A 22278-nucleotide genomic window follows, 5' to 3' on the forward strand; every position below is an offset into this window, starting at 1 on the left:
AAGAGGAAGTAATTTAAAAATTAGCTCATCTCTCAAACAGTTGGGCTTTTCCCCATAGTTTATGCTGTTATCTTTCTGTTCAGGAAAGTCAGGCTTGTTGGCCTATGAATTGCTCATTCCCCACACCATGTTACAGGTACAGTAATTGCTCTTCCCAAGTTCTCAGAAATAAATTCTAACCGCTAAAAGATTGCAGAGATTTAGGCAATATGAATTGAATCATGTCTGACTTATCTAAATATTGTTTATCCGTTGTTCCCATCTGTTGTTCTCTTTCCTTGTGGTAATTAATCAGATAAAGCAACAAGTCATATCAACTGTTTTTTGAAGGCTAAAGTAAGAATCAGTCATTCCTGCAGCCCTGAGCCACTTAGCACTCACAATCCTTGTCTGTTGTCTTTCGCATTTCCAGGGTATTTTTAGCATCTTTTATTGCCATCTCTTAAGACCCTTGCCAGTTGTAATAACTCATTTTGCACCTTGGCCTTCCTGATCTTATCCCAACATGCTTCCACTATTTCATCTGTATTAGTCTCTGACGGTGCTTATCTTCCTGTACAATCAGGATCATCACCTGCCCTTTCTAGCAGCCACCAGCCTTCTTAATATTACCTTCCCAGAAGACTACACACCAGCTTCCCAAGCCTGCTGAAAAACTTTTTTTGAAGCCCATATTATATAGAGAGAGATATAGATATATGTACACTGCTACTGCTTTCCCTTCTTCATGCAGGACTCCAAGCTCTGCCATTCAACAAATGCCTAACACTGCCGCCTCCTTCAGAGCACCCTAAAATTACGCAGTTCTGAGCCACAAAAAATTATAACACTTGGTTTATTCATACATTCTTTAACTTCACCTGCAGCTAGTGTTATCCATTATACATCATATTATATCCACTGCCTGACTGATATAAAGAGCTTTTTATTACCCTTAATATGTTTTTGGCCAGTAAAGATATTGGCATTTGATGAACACAAAACTGAAATATAAAAATCAAGCACATATTTCAAGGAGATTAAAGACATGTACAGATACTGTAGTGGAGCAAAATGAAATATAAGGGCTAAACAACAAAAACTGATGTTTAGCAATCTTCAGTTTAATAATGAGAATAAAATTAATAACAGCCTGTTCAACTGATGACACAGGACCACTCTGCTGAAAGATCCAAGAGCCTCAAGCTAGTGCGCAATTAAGACTGAAACTTTTGACTCCCTTATCTGTACCTGTAGTAATAAATGTAATAATTAGTGCTGGAGTACAGTAGACGGGAACAGCGTTTGAAAACTGCCAGTCACAATCTTTCAAAGTAACAACATATTTACCCGGATGACAGTCCACACACCCCCACCTCCCATACTCTCTGCACCCCTCATCACACAACTGCAAACAATAAGGAAAAAGAACAACATTATAGGCAGAAGTTACAAGTTGGCTGTAAGACATTTGTTTTAAGTAACATTAATTTGTTCTCCAGTTCCATTAAACCCATGAACACAGCTGAAGAGATAAGCAGGACTAATGCTGAGTTTTCATCAGAGATCGGAGCGCAGAAACTGTATTTTAATACTTCTTTTAAATCATTAAAACAGGGCAATTTTTTGTTTCTGTTTGTATGCATCTTTGGCAGAAACAAATGGGACTCTCGCCTTGCCTTGACAGGCGGGACTGGGGCTATTTTTTGTACTTATTTTCTTCTGTCTTCTCCAACTTATCTCTTTTGTAGGGTTTTGCTTTTGCACTGATTTCTTTTTCTATTTTCCACATTTTCTCACTTTGGTGTCCCTCCTGCACAATTCATTTCGTAAGGAAAACCAGGCTACAAAATTCCAAAGGAAGACATCCGCAACAGCATCCAACTCTGTGCAAAGGAAATAGCAGAACAAAGGGTGTACGCAAAAGTAAAACCGCAGTGAGAGAAGTTTGTATTTCACATATGACCATTCTTTAGGGAACCTGTTAGAAATTTAACGCTTAAAAATCATACTAGATCTACTCCAGTTTTGCCTCTCTGATCTTTTATTCTTCATTAAAAAAGAGAACTAAGAGATAACAGTCAACAAGTCTGACTTGAAAAATTCTAGCCAGTTAAGGTCAAAGTGAGAAAAACCCTATTGCATTGAATTCAGAGAATAAAAAAAAACAGTTTACATTTTTATAGCTTTTAACCACATATTACCATTTTAAAATAAGACTCCCCTCTCACTTCTATTCATTTTGGAATCCAGCACTAGTGAATCCCAGTGAAACATTCCTCTCACACCTTACTCCATAACAAGGAGTCAACTGTATGCGTCGCACATAATCAAAGAAGCCTCCTGCCATATAATTAGGATTCTTTTTCTTTTGTAACTTGGATCGTTTCCCTTGCACTGCCTTCTCCAAAAGAGAAAACCAAAAACTACCATACCTGCTCCATGTACGACTAATCAATCCAACCAATTCAAAGGCACTCTTCACGGAAGCAAACCTTGACGTCTGTCATTAATCATGACTATTCCCACATTAAATCTTAACTTCCATTTCTAATCTTTTCTGCATTACTGCTGCAGTGTCATTTGAAACATGATATTGCTGTGTGGGTTTAAATTTTTAGTGTAATACATCTTCTGACAGGCATTTATAGAAAAATATAAAAGAAAATCCTATGCGATACCATTTAGGCAAAGAGCCAATATGCAACATACAAAAACAAACTAAAAACAGCCCAAACTTTACAGACTTGATATACTTCGTGTCTCAGAAGAAATGTTATGATAACAGCCTTTCTCCACAATACAAGCCATAATGTTTCCATTTTCTATTTTTACATCCCATAAAGCTCTCAGATATGCTCCATCCTACCGGTCCTCTGCTCAAGAAACCAAAGCTACTCTGTGAACAATCTACTGTGTTAACATGCCGTAACCTGTATTTTTTAAACGCTGTCAGACAACTGCTGCTTGATCACATAGTACTCTTGAGAACTGAGAGATCTTGGCACACAGGCAATTCCTATTTAATCCTGAGATAAGAGTCAATGAGGGCACCAGCTCTTGGTCAGGCTGCTGAATCACCTCCAGCCCTGAAACAGTCCTTGAAATGCTTGAGTCTACCAACAGGTTGAAATTAACTGTCCCAAAACACCTAAAAGCTTGATCACCGGAGCACTCTTATGGCTGAGTCAGTGTTCCAGCTAATTTGATCCAAAGACGATCTCTCCTCTAGGTGCACAACATTCCCTTTGATCCGGACGCCAGCTCCCACCTTGGCCTTGGGACCTGGCTCACAGAAAAGCAGTGTTTGCCTTATGAGGTTAGTTTTAGACCAGTCGAGCTCTTAAATTAATAAAAGGGTGTTGTGGCACTCAGACTTAACACAAAGAAAGGTTAACTTTCAGCATGGATGTTAAACACCTACAACCACTAAAATCAAGGTTTGTGTTTTCCACAGAAGTCTGCGGATTTCTGCATTCACACAGAACCTCAGCTCTCACCCTAACACAGGTTAATTAGGGAAGTAAGGACCTGCTGATCTCTCCTTCCCAATACGCAAATATTGCCAAAACCTCAATTAGCTTAAATTACCAGAAGACATTATTTATTATTAATCAAATAGATGGCTATGAAAAGGCAATCAGTCAAGTCCTGCACAAGACTGGAGCAAAGATTTCATTCAGACATGAGTCAGCTCCCTTTACCAAAGGCTGCACCCAAGCAGAACATTATCTGTTAAATAAATACACGATGCTTTATAAAGTCCAGTAATAAAAAGGCAGCCATTAGCCTTCATTTCTCAAATCAGCTCCTGCTGGCTGGCATCTTGCACAGTTCACTTCTTAATTCATTCTGAAAAGCAGCATGCAATACAGCATTCTGACATGTATTTATTGGGTGTTCTTCACAGCACAAGTGCTATTAAATTGCTTTTTACACACCAAACTTTTCACCATCAATGTTTTCAAACCGCAAACTTGAAGTTCCTTCAGCTCTAAAACCTCCAAGTCTGTACAATGTATATTGAATATACATTGCAATATAGTTTTATTGTGATATAAGGTAAACTTTGGTAGTAAGTGAATTGCTGCAAGCCAGCATAGAACATGTATTCTCAGAGTATTTTAAGCATTTTAACAACAGAACCATTTGGAAATAGACTGTCTATAAATTACTATGAATACAAATAATTGCATATACCACCCAATAAAGAACAAAGTGTGTTTTCCGTTTGCATAATAGGAAAACAACAGCATTTTTATAGAGAATACTACATTCTCCTTTTTGCATTTGCTGGCGAGTGCAGGAATAGTGATGAGCATCCAGTGACACACACACAGCCATCCTGCCCCAAAGCCAGGTCTGGAACACAGGTCCTTTCACCTTGATCGGTTGGATATTCAGTCAGAGATGCGTCAAGTACCAGCTACTGGTAAGAATACAGAGAAAGAAGTTTACTCCTCCTGTCCTCCATCTCCTGTCAGCACGCTCAGGAAAGCCAGGCAATGGCACAGAACACAGCACCTCCCCAGCACCACAGCTGCCAGGCTGGGAGAAAAGCTGGGCTTTATCTTGCAGTGCTGAGAGTGACAGCCAGTGACCGTCTTCCCAGTGCCTCCCAGCAGGCATGACTGCATGAGCAGCACATAGGTTTTCATTAACATCAGTGAGGATACAAGGGTGTTTAGAAGAGATTTGCATTTACGACATTTCATTTTGGATGAGTGAGGACAATATACTTTAAAAGTTTACTTCCAAGTTTAATGAATTTGATTAAATGTCATTAACTTTTTGCTCCTTGATTTCATTAGCTGTTTGAATCTTCCTCTTGCAATGGAGCCTGGGAACCCCATGCAGAGACCAAGAGATCCCCCATTAGAACGATGAGCAGAACAAGCTTTTTCCTTTTTTCTTTATTACTACACCAAGCAAGTGACTTTCCATACATTGCTTGAATGTTGGAAGTTCTTTTATTGCAATAACCCTCAGCCTGCTCTGAATGATGCCTCTGTTCAATGATGCAACTGACAGGATGCCAGGGGTCTCAAAGACAGTACCCTCATCCATATTCCCCACACAAGGGTGCAGGGCCACAGGCATCAACCCCAGTGCAACACTTGGAAATGGCTTTACTACCTGGTCAAACCAAGCCTGAAGTTATTTTGATCTGAAAATGGAATAGTGCCACAGTGATACCTGTGTACACACAATGGCAGATGTCAGCAGATCTTAGCCCAACATACCTGTCTATAAATCCACTAAGTCTGCTCCAAATTTCTTCATAAATAATTCATTCTGCACCTGTAATGGAATTACTTTAACAATTAAACTGCTTCAGATGTGCAGCCAGTACTAAATAGCCTGGCTGCTTGCGGTCTATTTTTCTTATCTTTAAAATATGTTTTTGAGCTGACTCAAATCTAAATACAAAGTCTTGCATCAAGGTTTATCACTAATATTTGTGTCACTCTCTTAAAATATTTCAATCCATAAACAAATTTCTAAATTACAGAAGAAAAAATAAAACACAGCATCATCACCTGTGATGGACAAAGGCATTACAATATTGAACAAATTTAAAGGAAGCAAGAAAAGAGATCCTTCTTCCACTTCTCAACCTAAATAAACAATAACATATTAAAAAAAGAGATGCCATCTTTAGATCTATTACTGTCATTTTGAAATTTTGTCTTCAAATACAGATTATGCTCCACCCTATTGAGAAGAAACACCTCCTAGGAAGAAATTATCAGGGAAACTGGCTGAAGTTTTAACTCATTCAAAATCTGGTGGGTGAGGGAACAGCACTAAAGCAGGAATTTCCTTGTATTTGTGATTCAATGTTTTTTTTTTTTTTTTTTAAAAAAAAAAAAAAGAGCTGATATGTAGACATGGTGATTGTTCATGGACTAACAGAAGAAACATGAAAGAATAAAACAAAACCATAGTTAACTATGAAACCAGAGCTCTAAAAGAAATGTGACTCAGGTAAGAGACAGCACCAAGTGCTTTTCCAATGCCAAATCAACCATACCCTCTCGAACTGCAGCTTGTGGGGAGATGATTCCCATTGAGTAACTGAGGAAGTTCGTTGCTGTTTGCTATCCCAAGCAAACAGATCTCTGGGCTCCCTCGCCAGCTGCCCAAGGACCAGGATCTGCTCTGGTACCCGGCACCGCTCCAGGGAGAGCAGCCCCGGCAGGGGGGAGATGAGAGTCCCTCCTCTTGCACTTCTCTTCCTTAATTGATGTAAAAGTTGGTTCTTAATGTACACCAAACAAATTAAAAACAATCAATACTTCTTGCAACTAAGCAGTGTGTCTTCTCTGCCAAGTGGCATGAGATAGGTTTTCCTGTAAAGCCTTCTTACCAAATGAATTGTATGCAGGTGCATGGTAGCACTAATACAAAAATCATTAAAAGAAATGTCTCCAGCAGACAGTTTTCTTGGCTTTCTCCTACTATATTACTGGAAATTCAACAAGAAGCAAGGATAAAAATTAATGAACTAGTGAATTTAGAAAGGAAACACACACAGGTTGATACAAAGTTTAAGTTACAGATAAGAAATGGGGCTTCGCCATTTCAAAAATCAAGGATGGAGAATAACGAGGAAGTTAAATTATTGTCCACGCTTTACCTGGAAGACAGCGACCAAGACAGTTTTGTACACAGAGGACTTGAAACTGAGCATAAATTTCAGCTATTCCTGAGTTATGACAGTCTTCTCCATTAAAATTAGACACTAGCACCTAAATGATTTCATTTTGCTGGCCTCCTACTTCAACATCTCAAAACCGAAATCTCCATTTTATAATTCTAATAGCATGGACATCTCATGCAATTATAAAATTGGTATTGAAAATTTAAAACTTCAATATTGAGCAAGCTGAAAAACTCTGAGGATATAATGCAGTATTTTCAGTGTGGTATAGCACTGCAGCAGACAACACAGAAAAAACGTGACCATTTCTGATGATTCTCCTGAAACCAGGACCAAAAAGAAAAAAAGCTCCTTTTTGAGATTCCATCCCATGCTGTTGCTGGTCTCATCAGAAAAAATGCCAACTTTAATTCCTGCACAGAAAGTCAAAGGGAGAAGTCTGCATTATTGTATTTCCATGCATATAAGCCAGTTGATTTAAGCTGAAAAAAAACCCAAAAAAACAAAACAAACAAACAAACCACGAAAAAAACCCACAACCAACCAAACCAAAAAACCCCACCATATTGTTACACAAAGGACTTCAAAAAAGAGAGCAAAAGTAACTCATCTTAATTGTTTTATAGTTCACTAGGGCTTCTAAACCACCTGGAAACAACTCTGACTGCTGGTGTACAGAAACCACATTCCCCTTGCTCCCATGAGATTAAAAAAAAACAACCTAAAAGCTGCTTCACAGAATTATATTTGGCTTGGGCAGGTCTGTTTTTTTCTTTGGGTGGGTTTTTTGTTAGTTTGGTTTGTTTTGTTTTTCAGCAATTTTTTTGTTGTTTAAGAAACACATAAGGGAGCTCTTTGAGCTCTGTAATGCATTGTTTAATATTAGTGCAACGCTGGAGCAGGGAAAACACGCCTGTTGGTCAAGTTGCGCTAAGACAGTTGCTCGCATAGAGTATTTCTTTGCTTGGGCTCTTCGTGCCTCTTCAAGCTTACAGACCTTCTTCCTCCTTGGTCCCTTAGGCAACTTCATTCTCTACTTTCTTACTCCATCGTTTAGAGCCCATACATCTTCCTCTTTGGTTGGCTGATATATCTATGCTGGTTTACATACAGCTCCACTGGAAAGACGAGTGAAAACCAGAAAGACTGCCAGCAAGTCCCCTGGGCAATCTTACTGAAGTATTATAGCTGTGCTACATTACAAAATGGATGATACTTGTTCTATGAAATGATCAAATCAGGAACCTGTTGATAGCTTGTTTTATCAGTGTTAGAAGCAAAAAGCAGTGAGAACACCAAGAGAGGTTGCTGCAGATAAGTGGAAAATAAGAGTCCCTTGCAACCCAGGGCTTGCAGAGAGAACGGTTTAGCAAATGTCAACCACAAGAATTGCAGTCATTCTCCTGACAAATTAGAAGGAGAAAAAAAAAAAAAAAAAAAAAGGAGGGGTTGGGGATACCTTTACATAATATTTTACTTAAAAAAAAAAATGTTTTGCATGAAAGATATCAGTTGCTTATACCATTATGTCTCTTTCCCAGTAAGTCCTAAACTAATGGCAATGTCCCTTGTCATGAGAAGCAGCCGGGAGCAGCCAGAGCCTCTTGTGCCTCAGTTCCGCTCTCCTGTCATCAGCTTTTTCAGGCTCCCCTTCAGCTGGAGAGCGTTCCTGTCCTCTCCTCCAGCAGTCTGATGCCACAAGGTACATCCCCTGTGCAACCCTTGCGTAGCTTAGGGACAGGAGGGCAAACAGGGAGCTGGGTGCAACGCACATTCGCCTTCAAAACCACACTTTTACCAGCTGTCACCAAATCCATATTTATTTCATTATAGATCCCCCCACAAAATACCTCAAGAAGTAGTTTCTAATACTACTTCGCCGAGTCCTTGTAAACACATCAGTGTTCTGGGTTCCTAGTGCCAGAGCAGCTCAGGTTACATAGACAAGGCTACATTTTGGTAGTTGCTTTGTTAAAGCTAGAGATTTAAAAGCAGCTTGTTTTTTGAAACTTCTTTAGATACTTGGGTAAGTCAATAAGAATTGTTCTAAGAGGTTTAAGGCTGGTAACAAAAGCCAATATTTGCAAAAGAGGAAGCTTTTGTTACTGGACTTAATTATATTATTGCAGTAGTGGTATTCAATTTAATTTAATTCTCTGCATTTACAGCTCTGTGTTAATGCCAAACACTGTGAAATAATGGGGGGTTTATGTAAGCTGTCTTATGAGGAGATGTTTTAGAGTCACATACAATTTTCCAATTTCTGAGCCACAAGTCGTTTTATCTGTTTTAGTTCTTTATCCTTATGCCATTGAGTTCAGAATTCAGGGCCCAAGAACTGAGCTCTTGGACAGCTGCCTGCCCTTGATCTCCTACAAACAACTACTGTAAGGAAACATCGTTTTGCTCCTTGGTTTGCACAACACAAGGCACTCCTATGGCAGCATGAGCAAGTTCAATTCATGAAGAGGAATAGATGCACTTGCAACTGCTGTTTGTGTACACAGTACACTACTAGTTTAGTTTGGTTTGAATTTATACAACTGCCAACTACTCAGTCCTTTATATATGCACTAAGACGATATATGGGTATTTATTGCCAAGAGGTTACTATCAACTTTGGTCATAAAGAGCATGCTAATGTAATATATATATAACTTGCTTAGAAATATCTTTTCATAAAGTAGAATGGGGGATGAAAACGTAGACTACATTACAGCACTACTGCAGCCTTACAAAGGAATATAAGTGGAAATATACAAGACACTGATGGCAGAAGTATATATAGATAAAAGAAAACCTATGAAGATCTTTATTTACACAACCAATAAAAGTATCTCAAAGTTCCAGCTGTTAAAGTTCCAGTCCAATTTGATAATTAAAAGTTTAAGAATGAAGCTAAAAATACAAACACGGAAAGAAAATAATTAATGGTGAGATTTAACTGGAATGATGTCACACAACCTCCTTCAGAAATTCACCTTCTGCTTCCCAAGTGACTTCCAAGTCAGACTCTATGGCGTGAAGGGTTGGTTTGATGCAGGGAGGTAACTGCACCACTCCAGCAGTTCAGTATAGACACGGTGATGATTTATTCAAGTTGTACGTGGCTTGTGGCTTCTGCTGGAGCACCTACAAAGCGTGATAAGTACACATGGAACTACACTGTCTAAAAACAAGGGATGTTCTACCTTAAAGAGGATGTAGGAACAGGACCCATGGAAAGTAATTGCTTTCAGATGGGATACAAAACTTTGGAAACAGATGTTATAGTTGTTTTTCCTTACTCTGATAACCTGAAGTGTACATCAGGAAGCTCCAAAGTGAAAAGGGTGCTCAAACTGGAAGAACAGCCACAGTTTAGTTGTTTCTAGTCTAACTTACTTGACTTGCTTTCAAAACTAGCATGCTTCATATTTTTTTAGCCCAGAGAGGACTATTTGATACAAACAAGTTAAGGAAGTTGCCATGTTTGCATCATGTTCTGGGGTGGTTTTTGTTGTTGGCAGTGGGTTTTTATTCATTTGTTTGTTTTTTCACATAGGCCACTTCTCAGGTTTTAGTTTTATCCACATTTTATCAGTTAACTGTTAAACCACACAACGGGGCTAAATTATAGCCGAATAACTGGAGGAGAAAGAGGTAATTGATGGAAACACTACAGTTAAGTACTTCAACACACTGAAAGGAGACATTTCAGCTTACAGGAAAACAGAATTTACTGCACACATCACAAAGTGGCAGCAAGCAGCAGGCAAAGAGACTTGTGGCCACTTCACCACTTCATGCAGCTTAATGTGTGTCCTGGCTGGAAGGCAAAGAGCAGAGATTTGATTAAACTCTTCACCTCTGCCACATGTAGCCCTTGATAGTGCAGTAGCATTGGTCAAGTTTATGAGTGAGGACAAAGGAATCCAATACCTAAACATGTTCTGCTCAACAGGAACATTCTCTGTGTGCTATTCTGCAGATCTCATCCATGTCCATGAGCTGGGTACCAGCAATCTAGCAAGGAACAATAATGGCTACAAATCTAAAGCTCATTTGATGCTACTGCTAGGAGACACACATGCCAAACTCTATTCCACACTCACTTCTTGAAAGGTAAATGGTGTTTATGGTGGTTTGTTCTTCAATAAAGCAAGCACTTATAGGCCTTGTAGCCACACTAATGTGTGCAGTGTTCCTTGAAGTGCACCAGAATACTTTTTTCCTTTGAAACTAGAGAATAAAGGCTTTATTAAAAATAATAAACAACAAAAACTCTGCATATAAATCAAAGGATGTCTTGCCCAGCATGAACATTGCATCCTCTTCTGCAGCTCCTCATGGGGCTTCTGGGACTATTTTCAGCTAATTTGGAACATTTAAAACAACCCAAAAGGTCACAAATATACCACAAGAAAGTCACTTGAGTTTTATCATTTTAAAGTGCAATTCACCAGTTTATTTCATCTTAGGAAACACTGGACTTGAGGCAGCAGAATGGAACACCTCTAGAGAGTATATTAGGTTTTTCAACACAATGCTGGGTTTTATTTTCTTTTCTTCAGTGATAGCACTCACTGGATTCTTCATGCGGTATTAAGTACACCAATTATTTTCACATAATCATGAAAATGTGTGCGTGTTTTTAAAATCTACTTTATATATCTCTACATGGATCGAGTAATAAATTTCAGCTGAACAGAAGCTTGAAAGAACCAGAATCATATTCACAATAATCTAGAAACTCCTCTGAAATATCTTACTCCTCTTCCTAAGATATTTAAGAAACACCCTTCAGTTTAGACATAGGAACATATTTACCTAAAGAGAGATCAGTTTTTCAAACATTGTCTATCTATCCCTTAGGACCTACAACAGTGGACGAAGGAGACTGAAATACTTTCAGTGGATGAAGACTCAAGGAAATTACACTGTCCTTTTCAAGCGTAAACCCAAGATTCTTCTATTTGAGAAATATTTATACTTATCAGGAATATTATTCTTTTCCTGGCGTAGCATTTACAAAACCTCACCACCAGGAAATGGCACATTAATTTTACCCTGCAGCATCCTGCCTTCCCACGGTTGCCCTGTGGATTACATTTACGCACTGCTTTTATTCTTTGAACCTCAAATTGCTTCTCATGGAACAAGTGATAAAACTCCTTTCAGGGTACCAGCATAAACACACAATTCAACAACTGAGAGGCTTGCATGCAAACATTTTTGAGCCAAGAGAAAAACTCTGGGCATTTATCAGTTTCCCTGAAACAGATAACCTAAAGAACTGCTACTCCCCATATACATAGGATGTTACAGACAGGGGATTAAAAAAGTTTGTGTGTGTATATATATATATATATATATATATATATATGTCAATACACCACAGCAAACAGACCTTAAGTAGGAAATTGAGGAGTCTATTTCACTTTTAATGCTTTTGTCAGTTTTATGTTTACTTAGCTCTCCCACAGTTTTATGTTTGGAAATGTGGTTTTCCTTTCTGTTGACCTCCTCTTAGACTGAATCCAGATGGTTTTTACTCAGTTTTAATCAACATTCAGCTACAGTTTTACTACTTCAAGATGACAGGGCAAGAGCCATATTTTATAGTATTAGGCTAAACATTTAGATGAAGATCATCTCATGCTTATTCCTCTAAAGTAATGTTTATCTTTACCAAAATGTAAATGATAAAAATCCCACACAATCTTTACTCCAGGAACTGCATGCAATGGTTGGAACATGTATGGACTATCAGAGGCTGCTGCTGAAAACTGTCCCGAGCTTTACTATGCAGTAGTAATGGTACTTTTTCATGGGTGACCATGAGGAGCTGTGAATGTAAAAGGCAACAACCAGACTGTACCTCTCTAAGTATTGCTATCTATGATTACATTATTCTTGGAAAGACAGATGATCTGTGTTTATCATTTACTCTATTATCACTAAAGCAGATACTCAAGCTGTTAACAGCAACTCATGTTTGCGAATAGTTAAAGTGTACATATTTCAGCAGATAACCTATTCAGATCTCCAGATTTTAATCTATGCAATTTGTCTTCCTGTTCCCCATATCACACAGCAATATTGGGAATTAAGAGAATGGGAATTCGTTGGCTCGCTAAACTGAACCCAAAGCTCAAAGTTCCCCTGCCCCTTCCCAGAGGACACCTGATGGACACCAGAAGCAAGATCCCATAGGCCTTATCATTCTCTTTTCTGAGCCCCAACGGCACCACAGACAAATCAGGAAAACTGCTGTTGAGTTGTGAATTGGCAGAAGGAGTGAAAAGCACACACAAGGAGCACTTAATTAATTGGAATACTCCCTCCCAAACATCATCCTCCATTATCATCTTTCTAAATGAACATACACAAACACTTAAAACATAGAATGATATTCCCAGTAGTGTGGCTTTCCCAGGTGCCTGTTGTTGATTTCATTTGTAACCAACACACATTTCTAATTTAGGCTGAATAAGGTACTTGATACTATTGGGAATTGTTGCCTTAAACACAAAGCATCATGCAACACATTCACCTGAGGCATTAAACATTTTAGTAATAAAATCCACAGATGAAACAATATTTATTAAAAAATAAATGGCATTTATACCAAAACTATGAGGGTATAGACCAAAAAAAAAAAAAAAACCACAAACAAACCACCACCCAAAACCAGAACCTGTCACCCTCAGCAGCAAATCATATGGAAATAGAACCAATCCAAAGACATTTTTAAAACTGTATTTTTTGAAGGCAAACACCCTTATCGCAAGGTCTGATAACATAAAGGAACAATTTCAGGCAGGCAAAGTATCACATCACTTACATTGCATTCAGGTGAGTTTCTATACAAGTAAAGCTGGATCAACAGAGACAAATAAGTAACACACTTCTCTGGATCCTGACTTTGAAGTCCACTCTGCTGGTCACCCTGTGCCCACTCAGCCAGTGGAGATTTTCAAAGTGTGATAGTCAGGAGCCCATAAAAAAAGAGGAAAATGGCCTGGCCTCATTAGCAAGAAAGCTACAAGAGGGTCAGAAAAAGGCAGAGCATCGGTCATACATGCATTCCAGGTCTAAATTGTTGCTGTCTAATCAGCTCCATGAACTGGAGCAGCTTCAGCAGAACAGCTCAACCCAAACCCCTAGAAGATGGTCACCCCTCCCTGACCTAATTCCACAGATGACCTTGGGTGTTGAGTTGAGTAATTCTTTCTGGGATTCAGATTTCCATGAGGGCACCAAAAACCTTTGTTCAGAGTTGATGTGATTTTCCTCACACTTACCAGCAGCTTTGGCACAGCTGTTCATCACTAGAAGACCAAGGAAGCAGACAAGAGTTTGAGAACCTCCACATCATCTCATTTTCTATGTAGATTTAGCCTTCTACATGCTTCAGAGCCCGAGTTTGGAAAGCAATTTCAATATAAGACAGTTGCTGTTTCACTGAGTCAAACACACTGTAACCCCTTCACAATGGAAATTTGTTCATCATGTCCTTCCATTACTTAGTTTAAACATGAATCTTGCTGAAATAATACAAAAACAAACATTCTTTCAGCTACAAGAAGTTACAAATGGGAAAAGAAAGCACCATCATATCATGCAACATAAGGAAAGCACTAGAAAAATATCATACCATTATTGCACATCTGAAAGGCAAATTTACCTAAAAGTTGGTGGTGCCACTCAAAATTTCAAAAGCAGGCAAGTTAAACACTTGCTCTTTACTAGATTTTTTTAAATGCTTGGGACAATTTTCAGATCGCAATAGATTAAAACTGTATTAACTTTTGCTAGATGCAATTATGTAAATTATATAACAAGGTTTTATTTTTACACTCTCAAAACTCTATTTTGGCTTTACAAGATGAGCACCTCATCAAGCCTGTAGCAGTGATTTCTCTCTCACTCTATAGTGTAAGTCTACTGTACCAGGTCTCTCATTTATAAAAGAAAGCATTAATCTCTCTTATTTTAAACCTCAGACTACTTTGCTTCTAGTTATCAGCATTAAATGTACTCCACCCACATGCCCTGCAAGCCAAATGTTGTGAAACAGTCATTACAAAGAATGAAATTAGAAGTTAAAGCCAGCTGAGGAGTGGAAGTCAAATTATATATGCATGCTATTGGTTTTTAGTAAAGCTGTGCAAATGTGGAAGAAGTTGACCATGAATATTCATTACAATTACATCACGAGCTTAAATGCTGCCATAGTTAAACCCTTCCCGTGCCTGCTTTCCATTACATTACCATTTATGAGTTTTACTAGTCATACTAAAGCAGCAAAGACCCAAGAAAAGGAATCCCACAGATACCATCATAACTAAGAGTCAGGACAGAATTTCATGTGTATCCCTAAGAATGAGACTCCTGCTCAGGAAACCAGTTATTTTTACCAGGCACCCAGCATGAAGCAGAAACACCAGAGCATGTTTTGTTGTTTGCACCAAGGTGATCAACATCTCAAAACATTCTACAGACCTGGAATAATTCATAAAAATGCATATAGACTATAGCCCTAAACACAGTGAAATTGCAGCTCAAGACTAGTTTCTGAGCATAGAAAAGACAGACCTGTGTAACCTTATAGTTACCCTTTAGTATTGCACTACTGGAAATAACTTACTGGAGATAAAACTACATCTTAAAATTAGTTCTTGTGCTAATTTAAACAAATTTTAGGATGATTTAGTCCATGCTACTTTCCACTTAAGTCAAGCCATCTTCAAGAGTTATCCATTTACACTTAAATCCATCCATTAGGTGAACAGTAATAGGGTCAATTAGGTCAAACTATACTGTAGCATGTTCAATTTGCACCACTTTAAATGGCAAAATTTATTTAGCAAATTAACATATCAATCTAGCTATAGCATGGATATAAATGCCTTAGCCCATTTGCCAGTAACATAATTCTTGTCTAACCCACTGATTATGAAAAAGGAAAAAATAAAAGGAAAGAAAAAAACCTACAACACACACACCCCCTGCACAAACAAACCAACAACAACCACCACCAACAACCCAATCCACCAAAAAAACCTAAAAGTCTCCCCCCTACACAGGATACCAAACTTTTATAAGTTGTTCCAGTGCTATAGAATCTAACATCACCACTTCACTGGTTTTTCTTTTTTTTTTTTTAATTAACCTGCAGATTAATTCATGAATTATGCAAAATAATAATTACCATTAAAAACCCCAAACTACACATATTTTGTCTAGAGAAAGTCTATTACTATGGTCTTGAATACAGACTTAGAAAGTTAAAGTGATATGCTTTGTATTTTTCAAGCATGTTCAGAACAGAAATATTGCAGCTGTTACACCAATTGTCATTAGTTTAGATGACAGAAGAGAACCCGACTGTCTAACTATACCTAAGATTCCACAATATTCCTGGCTATCAGACACAACTTACACACATTTATTGCAAAACACCATTAAAAACATTCCTCAATAGCTTCCCAGAAGAAAATATTCTGGTTTTTGAATAAGTAACATCACATACTTATCTTTTGGGATACACTGCTGCAAACAATTAAGTTCTTAATAAGTTTCTAGCACACGCCGCTAGCCATACATTTGCAGAGCTATTAGTTTCTACAAGCAAAGCTTTATAAAGAGATTTAAAAGGAAGACTAGAGTATTAGCACCTCCCTCACTCTCAGTTCTTAAAATACACCTCAGTCCCGACAAAAGACAGAAGTGGAATGCACATACATACATTCAGATTGGTCGGGTAGTGCAGCCCTCATGGAAAATATATTTATTTGCAGTTCATTTTTCATAGGCATACAAGCGTGTAACGTGCCAAATACAGGTGAATTTTGCCGAGTGGCTCAAAGATGCAAGGATTCATCAGTATGAGGAAAATATCACTGGGTATGCTGGGTTTTCAAAAAGCAAAATAAAACCACACACACCATGCAGGGGTTTCTACCCGCCATGCAATGGATTTGGAGAGTTTCACTGTGTAGAGTCAGGATCAGGTGCCGGACTGTGGGCTCTTCTCCAGAATGCACAGTGGAGAAAGTGATTCTGCCCCTCTCTAACTGGGGCTTTCCACACGGAAAAGCTCTACCCCCACTCTGTAAAAGCATGTTATTCACCTGGCTTCTGTAACCACTTTCCTTATTAAAGAACATTTAAAACACTCAGAAAAGTTTTACTAAGAGAGAACTGACACAGAAGAGCTTTTACAAGAGCCCTCTGAATCACAGCATCTCTAAATTTCAAGGCAGTAACCAGAATTCAAAGGGTGAAGGTGGGCTACACAGCAGCAGGAGAATCAAAACATCTTGATTTGTCACACAGGTGCAGGAACCCTGGCATGAGCTGAACAACTGCAAGGAATCTTCCTGCATCGTTAAGAGCATCAAGCAAGATTTACCCTACCCTTGCATTTTCAGAGGCTGGAGTCAGGAACACAAACCTGATGCAGTGGCAACAAGCTCCAAAGGCACAAGGGTGACTTGTACTGAGAGGAGACACAGCCTGCGTGGGACTAAAAGGGACTTTGCGCTTTCCTTACCAGCTCACAGAACATCTCAGAAGACTCGCTATAATCTGGATTCACAAAGAAACAGCAAACCAGGACACAGTGCTGGGAAACACTCAGAATACTTTTCTTGCATGCTGGGGAAGGCTACGGGGAAAGCAAGATGTTTGAAGACTTTATCACTCCAGTGAAACAGATAATTAGGCAATTAAAACTATGAAAAGCAGACAAATTACCAGTTCCCGATGAAATGCACTGCAGAACTGAGATGGGAGAAGCAAGAAAACGGAAACAAGGGCTTTGGCAAACATTTTAATAGCACAACTAGAAGAGGGGCACCTCAGAAACAAAGGTGAAAGGGTCGTTAATTTGCAGTAGCTTATCTTTTGCAACGGAACATTTTGAAGGAGTTGGTCCCTAAAATAATCTTGCTTTTCTTGTACTGATAATTAGAACACATTAATAGAAATCCAAGAGGTCTCATTCCAGCTTCATTTTTAGTCACTCAGCAAGGCGCTCCTGTACTAGGTTTTTAAACGACATCAGCAATATCTTCACACACACACAGGCTTGTTTAATTATTCTGCTCAACAGAGAACACCAAACTCATTCTTACCACCCATATTTGATCCCACGGCAAGAAGGATGAACTACCTCATCATGCACCACAGCAGAGGTAACATGAAAGAACACTCAAACCTCACATAAAACATCTTTCCCCCCCTGCAATGGAGGTAACAAGGGGCTTTTGCTCGCACACTGTCCATCAGCACACACTTCCAAGAGCCTTTTCTGGTCTCTTCCCTGCAGGTGCTGGACCCCATCCAAACAATGAAAGAGAATAAATGAGTTATTCTGCTCTCCCCAGCTGTAAGGGGGCACACTTCTCCAGGCACATGGTCTATAATGCATATATCTCACCACCCAGAGCTCTTGGTGGCCGAGGACTTCCTTCACACAGCAGCAGAGGTCTCTGCTCTGCTACCAAGGTTTTCCAAACAAGAACACACTGTAAGGAAAGCTGGTGCTAGTCCAGCTCTGCAGAGGTACCAGCTATGAACTTCTTGGCTTTACAACTTCATAGATTTAAACCGGGACATACAGAATAGGCTGGCAAACACAGTGGTACCAGGTGTATCTCTTGCCTTACTGACTCTGAAGAGAGGCGGCTGTCCCATCACACCCTGTTGCAAAAGGAAGGTTTTCACAGCTACAGCTCAGACAGCCTCATTTTATTATCATAAATAATCAAGGGGAAAGAAAAATATTAAAGACAAGCAGAAGCCATACAGCACAACTAAAGAGTCCACAGTTCAATGAGATGTAATATCTCCCACCACAGTAACCCTCAGAAAGATGGAAGCATAAGAAAATGAATCCTGTGCCTCCCCAAGTATTTTCCTTGTAAAAAGCGTTTCAAGTAAAAAAAACAACCAAAATCACACCCAAAAAACAACCCCCACACAAATAACACATTAAACAGTAAGAAGGAAATGAGACAGGAGTGGGATGGAGAACACAGGGGATATGTATGCTTGCATATTCGAGAGCACATATATAGTGTAAGTTAGAAATACCATAATGATAGCAATATGCAACAGTTTATACTTCTTCGCTTTAAATGCAGAAGTTTCAGTAAAATAAATACTAAACAATAACCTCTGGGATAAATGTGCATACTTCAACATTTTGAAATCAACACTCCTGAGAAATATTTCTAGTCAATTCTTTCTAGTTATGAGTTTCATAAGTAATGATACAGAAACATTTATTTTAATTACAGAAGGTCTTCAATATCTATGCAACAAACTCATTCACGTGGTTTATTCCTTCCTAAATCTGGTTCTTCCAGTTCAAAACTCAAGCAGCTGAGCCGGGAAAAAAAGTTTATCTGAGTTTTAAATTCTTTGAATCCTAGGAAGCCTCTCTTATCTAATCCAAGCAGCTTGAAATGAGACACTGCCATTGGAAAGGCGTGGGTAAAACTGTCTTTACAGCCAAGAAAACAGTATCATACAATGATAGTGCAACGCTGGCATCTTTCACAAGGAAAGGGGGGGGAACCAAGCCTTGAACGTGTTATACGCTAACGTCTAGCTCTCTGTATAGTATTATTCTGATGTCAGACTCAAATATTGATGCAACCCTTTGCCAAAGTAGAGGCACAAGGACTGCTTGAAAACTCCCTGTTAGATGAACTGACAAGCACATGGGGAAATGCCACCAGAACACAGGTTTCCCCTTGTCTTGAGGGAAGCTCAAACAAACAGAACAAAGTTTATTGTCAATCATTTGTAAATACAGCAGTGTACACCCCATGTTCCATTATCTCCTAAAAACCCCACAAAATACACCAAATACACTACACTGATGTGCTGTAGAGGACGAGGTCTTGCAGACAGCATTCTCCCACGACTTTCTCTTCCCTACCACAAAAATAAGTAATATATTCCACTGTATTTTCTTCTGTGAATTTCTCTTTTGTTTTTAATATTAAAGAGACATCCTAGCATTAATCATGAATTATATCCAACATCTGACAGCTCTTTTCTGTGACAGACATTTACAAGTTTTTAATCTCTCCTCTGCTGGTGTTTGACAGCCTCTAGATGACGGGGGGTGAAAAAAATAAAGTGGAAAAAGAATAATTAAATACAAGAAGATGCCATTTTAAACCAATCTTGATTGTAAAAACAACCAATCTGTCCCGTATTCCTAACATGAAACAAACATTTTCTCAGGCAGATTTCTTTCGAAAGCCAGTAAGGTTAATGTGAGAAAGCTGTCTTACAACTACATTTCTCTTCTAGAGAAATAGATTTAATAAGTTTCCCCAGTTTCTGTAGAAGGAAGCTACACTGGACAGCTCTTGGCACTTTCACATTTGCTATTGTAAAAGTCACCTCAGACTCCTTTAGTTTATTCTAAGAACAACTTAAATGTTACAATTCACGCAGGAACTCACATGCTCCCGACAGCAAATGCAGCCACATACCTCAGAGGATTCTAAACTTAACTGAAAAATAAATAACCTATTTTGCTCCTTCACTGTGAACACATTAAAAAAGCTTCAGGCTTCATATTTAAATAAAACACATCATAACAAAGACTCTTCAACCTTACACAAATCTCTCTGCTAATCATTTAGTCTGAACTGTATTATCAGTTCCAAAAATCACACCCCATCCAATCAAACACACACAGAACTTGGAGAAGTCTGACCCTCACCTAAACATTGTCCACATTTCAAGAGGCAAACAGCAGTCAGGTATAACATGGTTTACTATTGCCAGAAGTTCCCAAATTGATCACCAATACTCATTTAATCAGCTGCCATGGGTGGTGCTGAGAAGCATCATTATGAAAGGAACGACCAACAAGAACAAGGTAACAACTTACCTCTGTGCACCATCACAGGAACGATTAGATTTACAAAGAACAGAAGATTTATTTGGTTAACTGTTTGATTTTAGTGAAGAGGACAGCAGTAATAAGTTTGGTACTGTTCCACCTGCTCATGGTAAGGCACACAGGGGCCAGGTGACAAGCAAAATGTAGATAAATGGAAGGTACTCAAATGCATGCCACAAGCAGTGACCTAGATTTTGAGCTAAAGTACACACATGCTTCAAACAAACAAAAAAAGTAAAGTAAAAACGACACAGGAAAGTACTGATTACTGACAGGTACGAAGCCTTTAAATTTTTAAAGCTGCACATCAATTGCTTTCAGAAACACATCTCCAAAATAGCCCAGTACAGTTGTGAGCTATGGCAAATAGACAAATACAGGTTATAAACTACACAAGTTAGAAACAACTGCATAAGGCTTTACAGCACAGCTCCAGCCTTCACTGCACGCAGCAACTTACATCAAAGCAGCCAATTCCCAAAATTAAACCAGAACACCTCTGAAGAAACAATAATAAAGGGCTACAAAACTCCCCCCACAAAGCTAACAGCAGAGAACAGAATGAACCGAAATGTTTTCTCTTACCTTTGCTGAGAGTGCCTGTGATGAGCTTAAAAACAGTCTGAGCAAATTTGACGATCCCGTGCTTGCATCTCTTCGAACAGCCGCTCATGGTTCAAACGTGCAGGAAAGGCTCTTCTCTCTTACAGAGTTCAGAAGTAACAATAAAATAATTTTAAAAAGCGAGTCCTTGATGAAGTTGAGCCGACAGCCTGTGCAGAGCACAAAACTCCGCTCCACGCAGCGAGCCCCAGGCTCTGCACCGAGCTTTGCCTCTCCGAAGCAGATGAGCAATTTGCATCCCCCTTTTTTTGTTAAAGGCACAGGTCTCCCCATCAGCCTCCCGGCGGAGACTGCACACCCATGTCGCGATAGCCTGCTGGAAGTCGCTGAGCACCAGCACCCCAGGGAAGGAGGGGTTCGCGTCCCCAGGCTGCGCAGGCTGCTAATGCAGCGATTAACGCCGGAGTCACAGGGTGGCGGCCGCTGCGAACAAAAGCAGCTGCTGCTTGAAGACCGTTTTCCTGATGCTCTTTTCCTGCTGATTTCAATTAAGTTGTCAATTTTACTCTCATCAGGACCAAGGGATCCTAAAAATAAGTTTGTTTGGTTTTTTTTTTTAATTCTACCAACACTGTACTCACACTTTGCATGTAGAAGGCTGCAGAGTATTCCCTCACAAAACCTGCTAGAAGTAGGAAAACAAAGCTGTGCCCAGAAAAAGTCTCCTTTCTTTTAATTTTACCAGCTAAGATGCTGCTCAGCTGGTTATTTGCTCAACACTGAAGGATGTGCCTCCTGTGGGGCTCACGCTCACACCTCTGTGTAACTAGGGCTGTTCCACACCTTTACTTTTTGTGCTGTACCTCACGTTGTGCTCGTCCGATGTTCACAAGGCTCCCTGTTACTGTACAATGTGCTTATCCCCTAGCAACAGCCACAGCTCTGGCTTCTCTAGTTCAGTCAATTATTTCTGCGTGCCTGGAATACTCACTATAAAGCAGCCAAGTGGAGGTGCCTCAGAGTTTCTGACCCCACCTGAATGCTAGGTAGAGTACGGCAGCTATCTTCAGGCTTTAATTCACATGGATGACCTCTCAGATGTTTTCAAACAACTCCGAAAATGCAGTATTTGCTTGTCCTGGGGGGGGTTACA

General features: G+C 39.3%; 1 protein-coding gene across 1 annotated transcript in view; it reads right to left on the reverse strand.

Annotated features, from left to right (window-relative positions):
• The window catches only part of KCNIP1 (potassium voltage-gated channel interacting protein 1), a 374463-nt gene extending 352418 nt beyond the window's left edge, over positions 1-22045 (reverse strand). Inside the window, exon 1 of the mRNA XM_065030115.1 lies at positions 21147-22045. Within this exon, the coding sequence (XP_064886187.1) occupies positions 21147-21234 (88 nt within the window). The 5' untranslated portion in view covers positions 21235-22045. The remainder of the gene's footprint in view (positions 1-21146) is intronic.
• Between the last annotated feature and the right edge of the window lie 233 nt (positions 22046-22278).

This window comes from Columba livia, chromosome 14 (assembly GCF_036013475.1).
Source record: "Columba livia isolate bColLiv1 breed racing homer chromosome 14, bColLiv1.pat.W.v2, whole genome shotgun sequence".
NCBI classification, from domain to species: domain Eukaryota; kingdom Metazoa; phylum Chordata; class Aves; order Columbiformes; family Columbidae; genus Columba; species Columba livia.